The sequence below is a fragment of the Marmota monax genome, unplaced genomic scaffold (assembly GCF_021218885.2).
Source record: "Marmota monax isolate L192 unplaced genomic scaffold, Marmota_monax_Labrador192_F-V1.1 WCK01_AAM20220418_F8-fsc00224, whole genome shotgun sequence".
NCBI lineage: Eukaryota > Metazoa > Chordata > Mammalia > Rodentia > Sciuridae > Marmota > Marmota monax.
The window spans coordinates 150070-169126 of NW_026693937.1; the positions used below are offsets into that span (position 1 = coordinate 150070).

At 33.3% G+C, this 19057-nt stretch overlaps 1 protein-coding gene across 1 annotated transcript in view; it reads right to left on the minus strand.

Moving 5' to 3' along the window:
• Positions 1-19057, minus strand: part of Adam9 (ADAM metallopeptidase domain 9) — an 85739-nt gene that overhangs the window by 10145 nt on the left and 56537 nt on the right. The window contains exons 16-18 of the mRNA XM_046463840.2: positions 13849-14032; positions 3453-3533; positions 3087-3192 (exon numbers count right to left, since the gene is read on the minus strand). Coding sequence (XP_046319796.1) covers positions 3087-3192; positions 3453-3533; positions 13849-14032 — 371 coding nt within the window. The remainder of the gene's footprint in view (positions 1-3086; positions 3193-3452; positions 3534-13848; positions 14033-19057) is intronic.

Sequence of the window (19057 nt, forward strand, 5' to 3'; positions counted from 1 at the left end):
ACACAAAATAGTAGATATGAAAAGAAGTGTTAAGTTCTGAAATTTTCCTTACAATTCTCCTTGTATGAAAAATTTCTGTTAAATGTTGCACAAAACCACGTTAACAATATTTATCCCAATTAAAAACCAAAATATGAAAAAATCAAAGCAAGCCTGATATATAATTTATGCTTATTAACTAGGAAAATTTAAGTTAAGGCATACAATACTGGCAAGACTATGTTGATATTAATACCTTCACACTGTTAGTGGCAACACAGAGGTATCATTCATTTAGAATTTTTATTAAAACTTGTAAAAAGGATTAGATCCTTCAATCAAATAATTCCATTGCTGGTAATTTATGTTTCAACTGGAAAAAATGCATATGCCTTAAGATGTATATAAAAATGTTAACAGTGCATATCAAAAACTCAGAAACAATCTAAATATCAAATATTTAGAAACAGCTACAGTAAGTTACAGAACATCTACTCACTGGAATATATATCCATTTAAATCCATAATTCTGACCTCCACGTCTGGCCAAGATACAATCAGGGACTAGATTTTTTCAACCAAACTAAACAGTTAAACATCCAGACAAATATATGAAACAACAGTTTTCAAGACATTAGATATCAGGCAATGAAGAAAAATGATCCCTAAGAGACAGAAAAAAATGAACTTTACATTGCACCAATTTACTGCCTAGAAAAAGTTAACGAGCATTATGAGGTTATGGGCGCCCAAACAAAGGCCAGTGAGGAAGACACAGAGCTGGTGCTCTGGAGAGGCCAAGGCAGGTGGAGTCTACTGGGGCAACACACCAGAGAGAAACAAGCCACACAGAGAGAACTTGAAAGACCCACAGAAGGTTTCCCGCAAATATGTAGTTGACTACTGATCAATAAATGCACGTAAGGAAGCTACCTGAAGCTGGAGAAAAGGACCACATGAAAGGATTTGTGTGTACAATCACACAGGACTAGGAAGATTGCTTGTATCTATGATTCACATCAGAAAACCTCCTAATTAATGTTGCACTGAGTAGAATAAATTGAAGGGTTTTTGCCTTGGTAATGGGGTAAAATCAGCTCTAGACTAAATACTACTCCAATCTTGATTAACTGCGCTTAAAAGTGAGATCCAGATGGATCAAGCTATGTCCAAGTAACTGAAGTGAAACTGGAACAAAGTTCATCAGTAGAAATTCAAAACATCCAGTCTACAAGACAAATTCTCAATTTCTGGACTCCACTAAAATATTATAAGCCATTCAAAGAAGCAGGAAAATATGATGCAAACTAAAGGTGAGAACCATTCAAAAGCGTCTGAGAAATATTATATATGATAAAATTAATAGATATGGGTTTCAGAAGTTATTAAAATAGTAATTTTATTCCATTTGTTCAGAAACCTAAAGATTAATCATGTCCAGGATCATGAATATACAAAAAAATAAAACTTCTGGAAATAAAAGTTACAATGCTTAAGAAATACACCAGATAGAATTAATGGTAAACCTTACAGAAGAAGAGTGAACCTGAAGAAGAGCAAAAGAAATTAATCAAAACTAGAAAATAGAGAGTAATAAAAAAATCAGTAGCAGATCAGTGACATGTGAAAAAACTCCAAGTAGCAGATCCACATGAAAGTGGAGTCTGAAGGAGAGAAGAGAAAGAGAAAGACAGAAAATATGTGTGAAAAAATAACTGCCAAAACTTTTCCAAATTTTAAGAAAACTCTAGATGCAGAGATCCAAAAATCTCAGCAAATCCCAAGACATATTATAATAAATAACTAAAAACCAGAGATAAAGAGAAAATCCTATAAGTAACCAGAAGGAGGGATGCGGGGGGTGGGGGGTGGGGGGAGGGACATCACACACACAGAAGCACTGCACACACATACATAAAAGGATAATAGCAGATTTCCCAGGAAAAGCATGCAAGTCAGGAGACAATGTGGTACTCTTTTACAAGTATAAGGGAAGAAGGTGCTATCATTCTAGTATTCTTCACTCAGTTAAATTATCATTCAAGGTGGGGGGAGCCTTTTTCAGACATGTGAAAGGTGAAATTATTTATCTCTGGTAGATCTACACTATAAGAAAAATAAAAAGAAGATGTCCAAAAAGAAATTAAATGATACCAGATGGAAATCCAAATTTACACAAAGAAATGAAAAGCACCAGAAATGGTAACTATATGGACACTTGTGATTATATAAGATAATAAAATGCCCATCTGCTAAGATCAAGTGAAGCGAATGACATAGCTATCAAAGTTGAGTATACACCTACTATAAGAGCCAGACATTCTACCTAATATTTACCCAAGAGAAAGAAAGTGCATGTTTTCATTAGAAAGACACTATAAGTAAGGATCTCACACTCCATTAGGAAACAAAAATAAGTAAAAAAGTAATTACTATAGTATGTGATCATGCTAAATTCAGTACTAGGAGAGCAAGGAGAAGGGGCAGATTAATTCAGATGTAGGCAGTTATGGAAAACTTCCATCAGGGAATAAGGTATAAACTGAAGCCTGAGCATCCATTGCCAGTTCCAACAATGTGAAAATAAAATGATTTGAAGGCTCATCAGTAAAACAGAGTAACCTATTAGAGGAGTCAAATAAATCACAGTTTATCTTGGGCATAGAGAAATGAGACTGGAAAGGTAAGCTAGGGGCAAATCATGCAGGAGTAAGTCATGTTAAGGATTTATGGACTTCGGTATTTGTGATAGCAACATAAAAACACTGAATTATAAGCAAGACACTGACGTAACCAAACTGAATTCTTAAAGAAAAATACTAAAACTCTATAAGGTAGTATGGACCACAGATAATGGGGAGCAAGGTGGTAAACAGGTAATCCAGATAAGAGGCTATTCTATAAATCCAGGAAAGAAATTGAAAAAAATGGAGAAGAACCAACCAAACAAACAAAAAACCCTAGAAGCCTGTGCAAAGAATTTAGGGGAGCAAAATCAAAACCATTTAATGTACAGCTGATATGGGAAGTGAGGGAAAGTTACAAGGATAACAGATTTATGACTCAATCCCCTGGGAGAATGCACTAATTTCTTCAATATTCCTTACCATTGTACGTAGGTCCACTGTCCACGCTTCCTCCATATCCGCTAGTCTCACAATTTGGGGGAGCCCAGCCATCTTCACAGTGACAATTCTTATTGCTATTACATACCTTCAAAGCAATCAAAACACCACTTTTGTTAATTGTGAATGTTGCTCTGTATCATCAACTCTAGAATGAAAACCAAGAGAGAGAGCTAAATTCATAAACTCATAAAACTCTCTTTTTAAGAATGAAAAGTTTCCTCAGTATCAACAAATTTATCATCATCTTAAAATCAAGAAATCTTGGGAATTCTTATGTCATAACCTTATGGGAAACTCTCATTGTCAGCTCTACTTTTATAAACAAATCAAGAGAACATTACTTACCCCATGTCCATGACACTTTTCCTGAACATCACAGTCATAATTCAGAACAGAAGCATTTACACATTGGAAGTTCCTACAGATCTAAGTGAGGGGGGAAAAAAGAACTAAGTAAAAAAAAAAAAATTGAATACATTAATAAAGAAGTACCCAGAAAAAAAACTGGGTGCAAATTATTTCATTTAAAAGTTCTTTCCAAATTGTCAAGCAATGGTTAATTCCAGTATTATTATATTTTTGAAAATGTAGAAAAATAAGAGAAATTAACTATTTAACAGAACTAATGATCAAAAAAGACAAAATGATAAGGCCAAACACAAAGAAAAAACTTTATTCTATGAATATAAATGTGCCAGGAAAATATTTGCAAATGAATTTTTTTCAAACCAAAAATGACCAGGGCTTAGGGGTGTGGCTCAGTGGTATTGTTGAGTGCTTGCTTAGCATGCACAAGGCTCTGAGTTCAAACCCCAACACTGAAAAAAGAAAAAAAAAAGTGACCAAATAGAGTTGATCTCAGAACAATAAGAAAGATTTAATCTTAGGGAAATCTATTACTATAATACCTCTTATAAACCATTGTTATTACAACAGACATCAAAATAGCAGCTGATAAAATGAGAAGCATTTCAATAGTTTTCTCAAATATAAAATGAAATAATATTTTGTTGGCAAAACAAAACCTACCTTCCAACATCATGATTAGTGATGAAATAATTGAGGCATTTCTATGAAAAGCACTATTGAAAATAAATCATTATTATCTTATATGGCTCTGGAAATTCTGGTTCATGCAATGAGGTATGAAACAGAAGACAGTCCTAAATATTGAAAGAGATTTAGAAGTATTACCTCAGAAAAATATTAAAGATCTAAAGGAATCAACTAAAAACTTACTAGAAATTTTTCTCTTTCTAGAAAATAAACATCTTTATGAACGCTGCTCTTTTGTGAGGTTAGAAAAAAAGACAATTTTTAATGTGTGTATGAAATCTTTTGTTTGATTTATCAGAATACACTTTCAATTTTGTACTTTTTTTCTGCTAAATAGCATAGCATGGTAATCTTTCTAAATAAGGACCAATCTTTTTTAAAAATTGTTGGGAACTATTTTAAAATGTTATTAGGTTACCAACTATACAAGATCAGAATGTTTAAATACAGTAATGAAATAAAAAACAATATGAGAACAAACATACTTTGATACAGGGAAATCTCAACAGTTACCTTTACTAAAAAATACACAGGCTTGAACAGAATTGTACTTAGAGAAAGACATTTCCTCCAATTATTTCAGTCAATTTTTAAATAGAAAATATATGTATGTGATTAAAAGTACAAAAAGGACAGAAGATTCTACAATGCAAATTCATACCTCATCTGTCCTCTAGCTGCCTCGTAATCTTGAAAAAAGGTTTAGAAAATACTTTTTTCATGCATCCACAAATATTTTAGAGCAGATATTTACCACCAGTTTCTCTATTGCTTTAAAAGGAGAGTTTCTTTCCCCAAATTGATATACAGTGTATAGCTGAAGCAGTAAATAAGATCATAGAAATAAGATAAAATGTGCTAAAAACTCCCAAATTTACTTTAAAGAACAGAAAAATTCCAAGTTTTTCACAGAAAAGGATGTTCTAATTAGTAGTGTTTGCCTTGTGAAGTAAAAGGAAGCAAACTGGAAAGAATACACTGATAAAGTGCTTAGAAGAGGAGGGCAAGACTATATTTTTATATATATTTATGGTAAAAAGAAACAACAAATTACAGATCACATTTACAACAGATATAACTAACAGATTGTATTCTTTATATATGAGACAACCCAATCAAAAAACCAGAAGACATGAATATGAGCCTCTCAGAATGGACCTAATAAAGACATGAAAAAAAAATGCTCAAGCAGGGAAATACAAACAATTTTCAGGATGCAAAGAATTTAAAAGACTCATGTTGACAAGAATCTAGGGGGAAATAAGACACCCTCATATTCAGTTGATGGAAGGTAAACTGTTAATGTCTCACTGAAAAGTAAAATGGCAATCTCTATCAAAATTTTACATGTACATAATGATTAATCTTAAAAAAGAATACTTGACATCTATCCAACAGAAGTATTTATAAAAGCAGATTAGATTAAATGCAGAAAAGTATTCAGCACTAAATTGTAAACAATATAAATCTCCATAATATCATTAAATAATTGCTATATCTAAAATGGAATATGGAATAAAGTAGGTTTTCCTATAATGACATGAAAGGCCTTTACCCTGTACCACTGAGTAAACACATTTCAGAATATTAAAGTCTAATCTATTTCTATTTTTTAAAGTGTGTAGGAGTGGAAGAGAGTATAAATATTTCTAAACGCCCAGACAGGGTGAGGACTGCACAGGTACACAACACAGTGATTACCCTAGAAAATGAGTTTGAAAAGGGGAAAACAAGTGGGACATCATCAGAGTGTCTTTGTTTTTTGTTTTAATACAATATTTTAAAATTTTTTTAATAATTAAAATATGATGTTCCAATTGTTTAATGTTTACCAAAGGAAGAAAGAATTTATATTGGGGCATAGAATAAAATCTAGTTATATTCAGATGCATAAAGCAAAATGTCACTGAGAAGGGCTGGGAAAAAATCTATTAGACAAAGTACAGTAAAAATATCAATTAAAGTAAATTTTAAGACAAAACATTAAAATATAACAAAGAAGCACTATAAATTAATAAGTTATAACCCACAACTAAATTATGATAATCAAGAAACTCTACCTCAGATATAGCATTTAGCACTCCTAGTATAAAAAAAAAATCTGTAACTATAAGAGAAAATGAAAACAGGAAGTGACTGAGTGACTTTAATATTCCTTTCTATAAATCTTTAACACTTTAAGAACAATAAATAAGAATGTGATAGATGTGAATATATAATTATCAAACACTACATGTTATAAGCAATAATACACTCATTTCAAATGCACTCAGAATAGTCATCAAAAAATGAACCTGGAGTCAACCCATTAACCCTGTGTCTCATTCCAAGCCCAAGCAAATGCCTGATGCCTTTAAAAGGCATAAAAATATGCCCAATTTCCAAAACCAAGAGTCAGTGTATTTTCATAAAAATTTTGCCTTTGCTTAAGCTAACATTTGGGGGGGGGGGAGGCATGCTTTGATGGTCATGATGTTCAAACCAGGTAACCAGCACTTTGCTGTACTACTCCTAACCAAGTTGACACAACACTTGCAACATCACTTCTTTTTTTGTTGTTATTTTGTTTTGTTTTTAGTGCTGGGGATTGAACCCAGGGCCTTGTGCATGCAAGAAAGTACTCTACCAACTGAGCTATCTCCCCAGTCCATAACATCACTTCGAAAGAATGCGGTACCAGTTTCTTCTGCTTTTTCATTTAATATTAAAATATAAATATATGTGTGTGTGTATATATATACATATACACACATTATTAAAAAACATAAATATGCCACTTTTTTATCCATTCATCTACTGAAGGGGATCTAGGTTAGTTCCATAGTTTAGCTATTGTGAATTGTGCTGCTATAAACATTGATGTGGCTATGTCCCTGTAGTATGCTATTTTTAAGTCCTTTGGTTACAGGCCAAGGAGAGAGATAGCTAGGTCAAATGGTGGTTCCATTCCCAATTTTCCAAGAAATCTCCATACTGCTTTCCATATTGGCTGTACCAATTTGCAGTCCCACCAGCAGTGTATGAGTGTACCTTTTTCCCCCACATAAGGAGGCTGATTCATATTGGGGTAGGGAGGGGGAGCATGGGAGGAATAGACAAACTCTAGATAGGGCAGAGGGGAAGAGGGGGGCATGGGGATAGAAATGATGGTGGAATGTAATGGACATTATTATCCAAAGTATATGTATGAAGACATGAATTGGTGTGAATATACTTTGTGTACAACCAGATATGAAAAAATGTACTCTATATGTGTAATATGAATTGTAATGCATTTCGTTGTCATATATAAATTTAAAAATTAATCAAAAAAAGAAAATGCAACAAAACATATATATATATATATATATATATATATATATATATATAAAATATGATATAATATAATATATATGGTTAAAAAACAAATAGTGATGGAGGGTTTATAGCAGAAACAACTCCCTGACCCACTCTTGTGTAATCTGTCAGTCAAAGAGTCCAGAGGCAACTGCTATTTCTTGTGATAATTCCCTCTCTATTTTAAATTGATATTTTTCTTGATTTGTCTATTTTAGACATCATCAACTTACATCTTTCATGATAAATAAGAATTCAGCTTTCTTACACAAACCCCAATGATCCTCCTCTACCTTCTCAAAGTAAGTACTGTTTAATATTTACATCCTTAATACTGGGATATAACTGGGTCAATACATAACACCTCTCTATTCGTTGAGTAAGTTCAGAACCAGGGGAAAGACCTAGCTATCCCTCTCCTTGGCCTGTAACCAAAGACTAATAACAGGCAATTAAAGGATCATCTTTCTACCAACATAACATTTAACATGATGTAAGTACCCAGCAAGAATAGGCTTCCTAGTACTGCACCCAGAATTCAACCTATCTGCCTAGTCACAGGTTGCTCTGGAGAACTAAGGCCTCCCCGCAACAGAAACAGAGTCTGCCTTGCTAAGTGTACTGCATGGTTAAGAGAGCAGACCAAATGCACCCTCTGCAGGCAGGCAGATCTGAAAGGGGGTGGAGATTGGTGGGGGTTCTTGAGCCACCTGTGCCCAGTGTCTTCTCCTGAACTCACCAATTGGATCAACCACTTTGTCTCCCTTGGAGAGATATGAAGGAGTATCAGACTGAGGCCAGGAATGTTATTCTCATGGAAGTTCTACCACAAGGAAACATGAAAAGTTTAAGCAGAAACAATGTAGATTTCAAAACTAAGTACTATATTCCACTCTTCATACAGCCTTGTTTTTGACAACAAGTAAAGACTACCTTTCTTCTCAAAAACTGCCCTTTGTTGTAACCTCAGTATCTTCCTTTCAAACAATTTACCATGTCATTTTCTTTTCAAACTTCCCTTTCTCTAGAAACCTCCCTATAGGGTGATTTTGCTCCAATCTGAATTGATTGCTCTCCTGGCCCTGTACACCACTGTTGTATCTTGAAATTTCTCTTTAACATTATTCAGTTTCCTGGACTATAATTTTTTCTCTTCCTGTTTTACTTTCTCATTTGCTGGAACATTACTTCAGAAAGTGCCTAAGAAAGAATAAATAAAAGATAAATGTTCTGAGTATTTAAATGTGGGAAATATTTTTATTTTGTCCTCTAACATGATTAATAATTTAACTGTATACAAAATTCTAAGTTGAGAACCTTTCAGAAACATAAAAATATTTCTCCCCTATCTTCCAGAACTCAGTTCTAACCACCTTTCTTTACCTATGATCTATTTTTTATTTGTCTTTGTTTCTGTCTCTGGATGATTTTAGGATTATTCTTCACCAGTACTCTGGAATTTCACAATTGTCCACTTCACCTCTGTGTTCTTTATCTCTAAATTAGAGATTTAAATTAATTGAATTTAAAATTCTTAATTTATCTTCTCAGAATTTCACCTTTTCTTTCACACTTTCCATCTCTAATTTTTTGAGCAAGAATTGTCCAACTTCATGCAACAATCCACTTAAAGCCAGTTACAAGTGTATAAAAGACAACTGTGTACTATAGAAAGAACATGGGAGACAAGCATCTCCCAGTACAACAAAGTAGTATCTTCTGATGTCCTTCCTAAAATAGACAACTATCTATTGCTGCTTCATTGACAAGATATGAGAAGTAAGCTGAGGAGCCAGCCTCTCCCTTGTAGACCAAGTCTTCAGTTCCATGCTTCATCCCACTCAGCTATAACCAGTACTTCCAAATCATAAATCTGTCAGTTTAGTCAAGCTAAAAGGCAGTGTTCTTATGCACATCCTCTCTGTTTACATTTTAAGTTGTATGTTCACTACTGTTGAAATATTCTCCATCCTCTGGGTTTTTCAAATGTTCTTAAAATCTTTACTTATTATTGAGATCTCCTCGATTTCATGCTTTCGAGTTTATCCCTCATTTATTCATTTATCTTTTGGGCAGGCTTGGCAGAAAAGATAAACTAAAATTGCAATCTACCTATTTTTGCAGATTTTCTTCCAATTCATATTTTTACTCTGAACTTTATTTATTTATAGTAACTGATTGTGAGTTAATTTTATGTGTCAACTTGAGTAGGTCATGAGGTGCCTAGATATTCAGTCAAACATTATTCTGTATGTTTCTGCAAGGGACTTTGGATAATTTTCTAAAAATTCTTTTAGTTGTAGTTAGACACAATACCTCTTATTTTATTTATTTGTTTTTATATGGTGCTGAGGATAGAACCCAATGAATGCTTGTATGTGCTAGGCAAGCGCTCTACCGTTGAGCCACAACCCCAGCCCTGATTTTGGACAAATTTAACATTTAAATCAACAAACTGAGTAAAACAGCTCTACCTACTATGGGTGGACCTCATCCAATCCGCTGAAGACCCGAATAGAACCAAAATGCTGGTATCCCCAAATAATAGGAAATTCCTGTGAAATTATGTATATATACCACATTTTCTTTATCCATGAATCTATTAAAGGGCACTAAGGTTGGCTCCATAGCTTGGCTCTTGTGAATTGAGTTGCTATAAACATTGATGTGGCTACATCACTGTAGTATACTGACTTTAAGCCTTCTGGGTATATACCAACGAGTGGGATAACTGGGTCAAATGGTAGTTCCATTGCAAGTTTTCTGAGGAATCTCCAAACTGCTTTCCAGAGTGATTGTATCAACTTGCAGTCCCACCAGCAATGTATGAGTGTACCTTTTTCCCCACATCCTTGCCAACATTTATTGTTACTTGCATTCTTGATAATTGCCATTCTGACTAGAGTGAGATGGAATCTCAGTGTAGTTTTAATTCGCATTTCTCTAATTGCTAGAGATGTTGTCATCAGTTCCCTTCTAAGCAGAGGGCTACACAGCCACTGGGTACTCTGCACAGGTCCTAGGGTTACACTGCCTACTTCCCACATCACAACTGGCCTTTTAAGCTGTGCCTTGCAGCCCTTTTCTAGGATCTCTGGATTTTTCATTGCAAGAACAATCCTACCTATCCTGAGGGTGCTGGGAAGATGTGAGATCTGTCTTCCCCCACTACAAGGATAAGGTGTGTGTGCACAGAAGGAAATAAAGCCAAGAGAGAAGCACGGATGGAAGCGGTAGAAAGACCCAGAGGAACGTTATCTGAAATTCTCAATCCCAAAGCTCTTTTTCTGGTCCTGTGGTTCAAACAATAAATTTCCTTTTATGCTTTAATCTAGTCTTAGCTGCATTTTTTTGTGAGATTTAAGAGTACTATCTATGACCACAGAGTAAAATTTTATGTATTCAAAAAAATCATCTAATCTTCCTTCAGAAGTACAAAAATATATTAACTAGGAAAAGAATATAGGAATATATCTATTACCAAACAGTGTCCACTTCAGGAATATAAGATTATAATTTAAAAATTAAAACTATATAAGTTAAACAAATTTTAGATATATCTTATAGAATGTAAAAGTAATGTTAGGAAATTCACTGATATAATCCAGCATACACCAATAGATCAGAGGAAAATCCTAATTATTACACTAGCTATCAAAAAAATTCTTATAAAATTTTAAATCTATTCTTTTATTTTTTCATTCTTACTAATTAGGATGAAAAAGATATTCCATTTAAATAATAAATACTTTCTGCCTTAAGGCACCAAAGTCACATATAATCTTGGAAGCTTAAGTACATTTTCAGTTAAGTCAGGGACACCATCATCATAATTATTTAAAATTATCTAAAAATTCTATCATTGCAGTTCAATGAGAAAAAAAATTGAAACTGTAAATATCTGAAAGGAAAGAGCTTTTTTTTTTTTCATTTACAGATGATTACACTGTTTAACCTAGAAAATGCTAATGTAATCAACAACAAAAATACCTGACACTAAGTACATGGCTGCTAACAAAATAAATATATACAAATGAATGTTTCTTGGAATAGCAATAATAACAAGTCAAAAATATTAAACAAAATAACTTTTCTTAAAAGTGAAAACTGATAAGAAAATGAATAAATCAGAAAACCAATGGGAGGAAGGGAGCCTAGTCCTAAAACGGAAATGAAAACATCAAATATGTAGGAATAAAACTGCAATTTGTATTTGGGGTAAAAATGGGAGTTCATAACCCACTTGAATCAAATGTATGAAAGATGATATGTCATGAGCTTTGTAATGTTTTGAACAACCAATTAAAAAAAAAAACCTAATGAAAAAAATGAATGGACTTTATGACTAAATCTTTAAAAGAAGACCCCCCAAAATGGAGAGACATACCATGTTCTTCTATGGGAGACTCAATTATATAAGACGTCACTTTTCCCCATAACAAATGCATAAATTTAATGTCATCCCAACCAAAATTCCAAAGCACCTTTTTTATTTTTTGCACCTTGATAAAATGATCTCAAGTTCATCTGAAATGATAAATAAATGAAAATAGCCAAGAAACTATGAAAAAAGAATGAGGAGCAACTGTACTATTTTGCATATTAAAAATTCTTATAAAACTACTCAAAGTAAAACAAGATGGCCTGCACACATGAGTAGTCAGACAAACCAAAGAACATGATGTAAAAAACAGAAACTGAACCCAAATAAACTAAAAATGTAATAAGTAATTCAAACAGCATTCCAAATTTAAAAAGAGATTAGAATCAAGGTTGTTAAGGTAAATGATAAACCATTCTGGAAAAAAAACTTGGAATAGCATTAATTTCTCTATGAATAAATGAAAAAGAATCCATGTCAACCTCAAACAAAAATGAAAGAGACAAGTATTAAAATAACAAAACAGTTTAGAAAACATAAGAGAATAAAAACCTTACAATATACTGAGAAAAGTCTATCAAAATATTAAAATAGGTAAATAAAGTTGGAAACCATAAAAGAAAGGAATAGTAGATTTGAGAAAATAAAAATTTAAACATGGCAAAAAGTTCTAAAATAAAAAGAAGCCAGCAGTAAACTGGAGGGATATATGTATATATCATTACATTTTACATAGTTAAATTTCTTCAAAATTATTAAGAAGCCAATTTTTAAGTAGTTGAAGAATATCAGCAGGCAAATCACAAAAGTATAAATACATTTATACAAATGAAAAAATTCAGCATCACCAATAAGAAGAAAGAGTAAAAGAAAAGAAATCATCATTGAAAGCTTTAAAATAATAACTGCTAACCTTGACTAAGGGATGGAAAATTTAAAATGCTTATAACATAATTGAATGGAAGATAATAAAAACTTTTCCAAATAGAAATGTGGCAAAACCATATCTAAAACCTTAAACGTGTGCACACCATTATAGCAGTTTAACTTAGAAAACAATCAAGAATGTTTTGAAGTTTTTATTTCTAAAGCTGTAGCATTATTTATAATAGCTACAGCAGGCAAGTTTATAGCAAGGGTAGGCACAAAACCATGTGAGTCCTTTTTCTAAGAAGTGAAAAACAGAATTGGAAATAGAAACAGTAGAAACTGAGGTAATCAGAGGGTCCACCCATCTGTCTTTATAATAGGCTACATAATTAGATAGCTATGTTCTCTCAATCACACTCCCTCCACCTCACCTTTCCCCTCCAGCTACACTCCTCCATGTGAGTTGGTTTCTTCATCTCATTTAACATTCCTACTCCCTCCTTTCTATTATTATGGCTGAAGCTTGCCACAGCCCTTCTAGCCCAAGTCCTACTTCATGACATCTCTCAAAAAATTCTTCCAGTGTCTGACCTACCCTTAACTTTCTTAATAACATTTTTCTTAAAGGAATTTGGCACAGGTCATCTTCTCATATAAACGCACTGTCATGAGCTGGATAACTGGGCTCATAAAACCCAAACAGTAGAGTCAGCATAACAAGGAACATGAGCAGGGCAAGCACTATGACATTTCTGGTACGGAGGCACATGCTACTCACACATACATACACTCACATTCTGGAAATCACCTAAGTGTCCCAATAATAGAAAAATGGTTAATAAATAATAGCATATCAACAGTATATTGCCAAGTTAAAAATATTAGTTATATGACCCCAGTGAAGAAATATGGATAGTAAAATTATAGATGTTCTCAATTTTCTTCTTGGTGGCTTTGGATTTTGTAACATTTCTACAATAAATATAGATTTCTTTTATAATCATAAAAGAGCAGGCACTTACTTTGTATAATAGTTTTTACTTTGTATAATAGTTTTTTTTAATATTTTATTTTATAAACAGAAAATATTTTGATTACCTTTCCAGTATCACATTTTGTGCCTTCATTCACCATCCCTGGATCTGGAACATCTGATCCTAACTGGAAATCCACGCCCCAACATTTGGTGCCTCGACTAGGTGTTTGAATAATGGCAGGCACAATTCCAAATACAGGCATCTCTTGTACATTCTCACACTGAAGCTTTCCACACAAAGCATTTCTACAAAGTAAGAAAAAAAAAAAAAAAGGAAACATAAAATGCATCCACTGTACAAACAAAAGATAATTACATATTTGTATGAAGCCAGAATTTGCTATTTGGCTGAAGGAAATCTCAACAGAGGAAGTATATAAGAGCAAGAGATGAAAAGCAACTATCTTCAAAAAAGGAAGGGAAGAGATAAATGGAAGCTAAGATGCAAATTATTAGGGTAACAAATGGTGCTAACACTCCTTTTCTCACTCCTAATCCCTCTTCATTGTCTATCTAGTGTTCAAAAGAGTCTAACTAGTAAGGATGTTTACAAAATGTGACACAGTGAGGGAGGAAACTCTAAAAAAGGACTCCACCCCTCTTTCCCTGGCTGACTCCTAACTTCTTTTTTTTTTAATATTTATTTTTTTTAGTTTTAGGTGGACACAATAACTTAATTTTATTTTTTATGTGGTGCTGAGAATCGAACCCAGTGCCTCACGCATGCTAGGCAAGCACGCTACCACTTGAGCCACATCCCCAGCCCTGACTCCTAGCTTCTTAAAGATTCAATCCTTAATTTACTAACTTATTAATTTATTGACTTAATATTCAAAATCTATGAAGTTTTCCCTGGCTACCATTCACATTTAAAGGTTGTATAAGATAAATGTCCTTCCTATATACATTATATCCTGCATATTTCTAATATCAACTTTTATGACCCAGCATTGAAATTTCCTATTTTAACTGTCATTTGACCTAAGCACCTATCCTATTCTTGAATCTTTTCCATGATATTATTGCCAAGTCATCATAGGACATTTTTTCCCAATACTTCTAACTCACAACCTTCTGCAACTTCCCCCATTTTAGCTATTATGCACATTCTTACTCACTGAGTGAAAAATTTTTCTCCTACTATCCCTTCTCCATTGATTCCAGATCTTTCATAGGAGACCACACAAATATCTTCTTCTTTCAGGAGGTAGCTAATTATGGACAATAGCTCCTAAATGCTTACTGCACAAGGGAAATATACTACTATTACTTTTCATGTAACACGGAACAAGGAAGTTCCCTTCTAATATGTTTCAGTTTGCCTCACTGCCTTTTTTTTTTTTTTTTTTTGAGATAGGTCTCACTAAGTTGATTAGGGTCTCACTAAGTTTCTGAGGCTGGCTCTGAACCTCCAATCCTCCTACCACAGCCTCTCCAGCTGCTGGGATTATAGGCTGCACCATAGTACCCGCCTGTCTTACTGCCTCTTGAAGCATGATACTCAGAATGGAACTTCATTTTTAGCTTGACAAGCAAAGAAAATGGAGCACTCTTTCATTTTATTCCAGATACTACATTTCCATTAAGCCTAAGATTATAGCAGCTTTTCCAGAATTTTTATTATCATAAGACAGCCCATATTATGTGCCTTCTTAACATAATGATCACTTATGAAGTATTTTTAACAGATGTATTTAACCCAAATCTAAGATTTTAGATTTCAATTCTCATTTAAAGAAAATTCAGTGAACAGATAAAAGTCAAGCAACACTGAAAGAAAATTATCAAACAAATCCAAAACATGGGCTTATTGGCACAGCCATTTCCACAGGTCAATGCCGTTGGAAATAAAAAAATTACAACAAAGGGGAATATTTTAGATTGAAAGTGACTTAAATGACATGACAACTAAATGCAACAGATGATCCTTGATTTGAGTCCTGATATGGAAAAATTGTCAGTGTGAAATACAATTTGAGGAAGACTAGGAAAATATGAACATTAACTAGATATAAGATATTTAAAAGCTGATCATTTTGCTAGAGGTGATACAGTATTGTGAATTGCCTTAAAGAACAGCAGTTGGTGTAGTTCAGTGGTAGAGAATATGCTTAGCATGCATAAGGCCCTGGGTTCAACCTTCAGCACCAAAACTATAGTGATTTAAAATAAACAAAATAACAAAAAGTTCAAAAGGATGATATTATCTATATACTGGAAAAAAAAGAGAAAAATAGCCCTTTCAGTCAAGGTGTTGCACATGGTTTATATATTTCTAAATATGAACCACATGTTTAGAATAGCAGTGTTTATGTTCAACATGAAACATGTGGTTCGTGTTTAGAAATATATGAACACATGAAAAGGAAAAAAATACTTCAAGGAAATATCTGGATGATAGAACCATATGTGATTATTCTTTAGATTTTTTTAGATTTTATATATTTTCTATGATGAGATTATAATAAAGATCATGATGAGGAGGAGGAGTAGCACTACAATGACTCCGTACGGCCCTTAGTACTAATATTCAACACTCATTTAGTCTTCAAAACAACACTTAGAGGGCTGGGGTTGTGGCTCAGTAGTAGAGCACTTGCCTAGCACATGTGAAGCCCTGGGTTTGATCCTCAGCACCACATAAAAATAAATAAAATAAAGGTATTGTGTCCAACTACAACTAAATAAATATTTTTTAAAAAAACACTTAGAAATAAATACCAACATTATCCCCATTTTATAGGAGAAAAAAAATGAAGGATGAAAGGGAAGTGAATTGTTTAAAGTCTCTGAGATGTTAAGAAGTTGAACCAGGATTCAAACGCAAAGGGTCTAACTTCAAATGTGTATTCAGAGTAACTATAGTACCATTATATTACTATTATAAAATTTTTCTCAAATTAGCTACTCAGTAATTTATAAGTTTGACAAGTATAGCTTCCATATTTTCAATGAGAGTTATAAAAATAAGAAACCAAACTAGGCTATAAATAAGGATATGATATGTCTACCAAGTTCTCTCCAAGTTTGCATGAATCCACTTATCCCTAAACACTAATCTTTTTTTTTTTTTTTGAGAGAGAGAGAGAGAGAGAGAGAGAGAAGAGAGAAGAGAGAGAGAGAAAGAGAGAGAAGAATTTTTTTAATATTTATTTTTCAGTTTTTGGTGGACACAACATCTTTATTTTACTTTTATGTGGTGCTGAGGATCGAACCCAGCACCGCGCATGCCAGTCGAGCGCGTTACCGCTTGAGCCACATCCCCAGCCCTAAACACTAATCTTTATCCCTTTATACTAATTCTTCACCAACACTAATCCGTACCTTCATTCATTAGTTAATTCAACAAACCTTATTAGGCACTGTGTTCCAGGCATTATGTTAAACACTAATGATAAAATGTGTCATCTGACCTTACAATTTAGTGAGGATGAGTGATAAGCAAGTAGTCACATACAGAACTAAAATGGTGGCAAATACTACAAAAGAATATTCCAGAGACCATGATGTAAGTTTGGTAATAGTAAAAGGATTAATTCATCAAGAAGACATAATCCTCAATGTGCATGCACTCAATAACAAATTCAAACCATACACAATAAAAATTTAAAAACTAAAAAGAAAACAGACAAATTCATAATCATAACATGAGTCTAGCATGCCTCTCTCAGAAACTGAAGGAGCAAACAGATAAAAAAACAAACCTCCCAAAAGACATGGAAATTTCAACTATTGATTAATTTGATATTAACAGAATAATGAATCTGGAAACCCTGCAGAATACTCTGGTTTTTAATTGCACATGGCACATTCACCCAAATAAACCACATATACAGGGCAACAATGCATATCTCAATAAATTCTGAATGGGATTAAATTAGAAATCAAAATCAAGAAGATAATCAGAATATTACCAATTGTTTAGAAATTAAGTAACACATTTCAACCTACAAGTCAAAGGAAAAATCACAATGCAAATAAGAAAATATTTTGAACAGTAATGAAAATACAACATATCAAATTCTATGAAAAAAAGATATATAGCATTAAGAATATGTGTAAGCATGATATTTGACCCTGTTAAGAAACTGGAGGAAGTCATCCTTAAAGAAACTATACTTGAACTGAGATTGGGAAGATAAACAGAATTAACCAAGCTAAGAAATGGTATATGCAAGAGGTCCTGTGGCAAAAAGGCACTTATAGGACAGTATGCCTGAAGCATTTCACAGATGTGGCAAATGAAGCCACAGAAAATACATACATACATACGTACGTACATACATACATACATACATACATACATACCAGATGAAGGACTTACCTTATGGTAAGGAAAGAGGTTTTTTCAAGAATGAGAAATGAATGCTACTGAAAGGTCAAGTACCATGAAGACTTAAAAGTATCTGTTGGATTTGCCATGTGGAAGTCAGTGCTATTTCTTCCTAGGAAACACTGTCTCACTACAAGTTTCTTAATCTAACTGGGGGGTTTAGGAGGTGGAGTGGGTAGAAGAAAGCATGATATTACAAATTAATTCCCATTAAATAAAATGTCAGTGTGAGTAGAGACAGTGTACAGAAATTAAAACAGAGGAAAGACATTGAAATTAGTGAACATATATGGGTTGAAATGGATGACTTTGTTCTCATTTGTAAGTTTTTAATGTTATTAATATTTTTACAATAAGTAAATGTTAATCATAAAAATAAAAAGTTTTAATCCACAATTTTAAAATTATGTAGAGCCAGAATAAAATAATGAACTCCAGAATTAATTCTGCAAATACCCTTTACCTTGGGATTTGGAAATTTAATCTAATATTGAAAGGAAAAAGAAAAGGGTGTTTAGTTGGGATTCTTATTGTTGATCTAGGATAAACAAAGTAAGAATCTAAAACTTATTAGGTTTGAGACAGTTAATGTTGAAAGAAATGAATTATTTTACCAGTTTTGTCCCTAACACCAGAGACTGTCTGAAGCCTTGTATTGTAAAACATTAATTTCGAAGGTTAGGTAAAAGAGGAGAAGGCTGGCATGATAGCATAACCTGCCACCCCAGCATCTGGGAGGGGAGGCAGAGGCAGGAGATTCACTTTTCAAGACCACCTGGGCAATACAGTGAAAACCCATCACAAAAAAGAAAAGAAAATGTATAAAATTTTTAAAATACATAGAAAGCGAGAAAGTCAGCAGTTGCTAGGAGCTGTGGCAAGAACTTGTCACAGAGGACACTAGAGAAGACTGGTCTTATCATCTTCACAATGCTCTA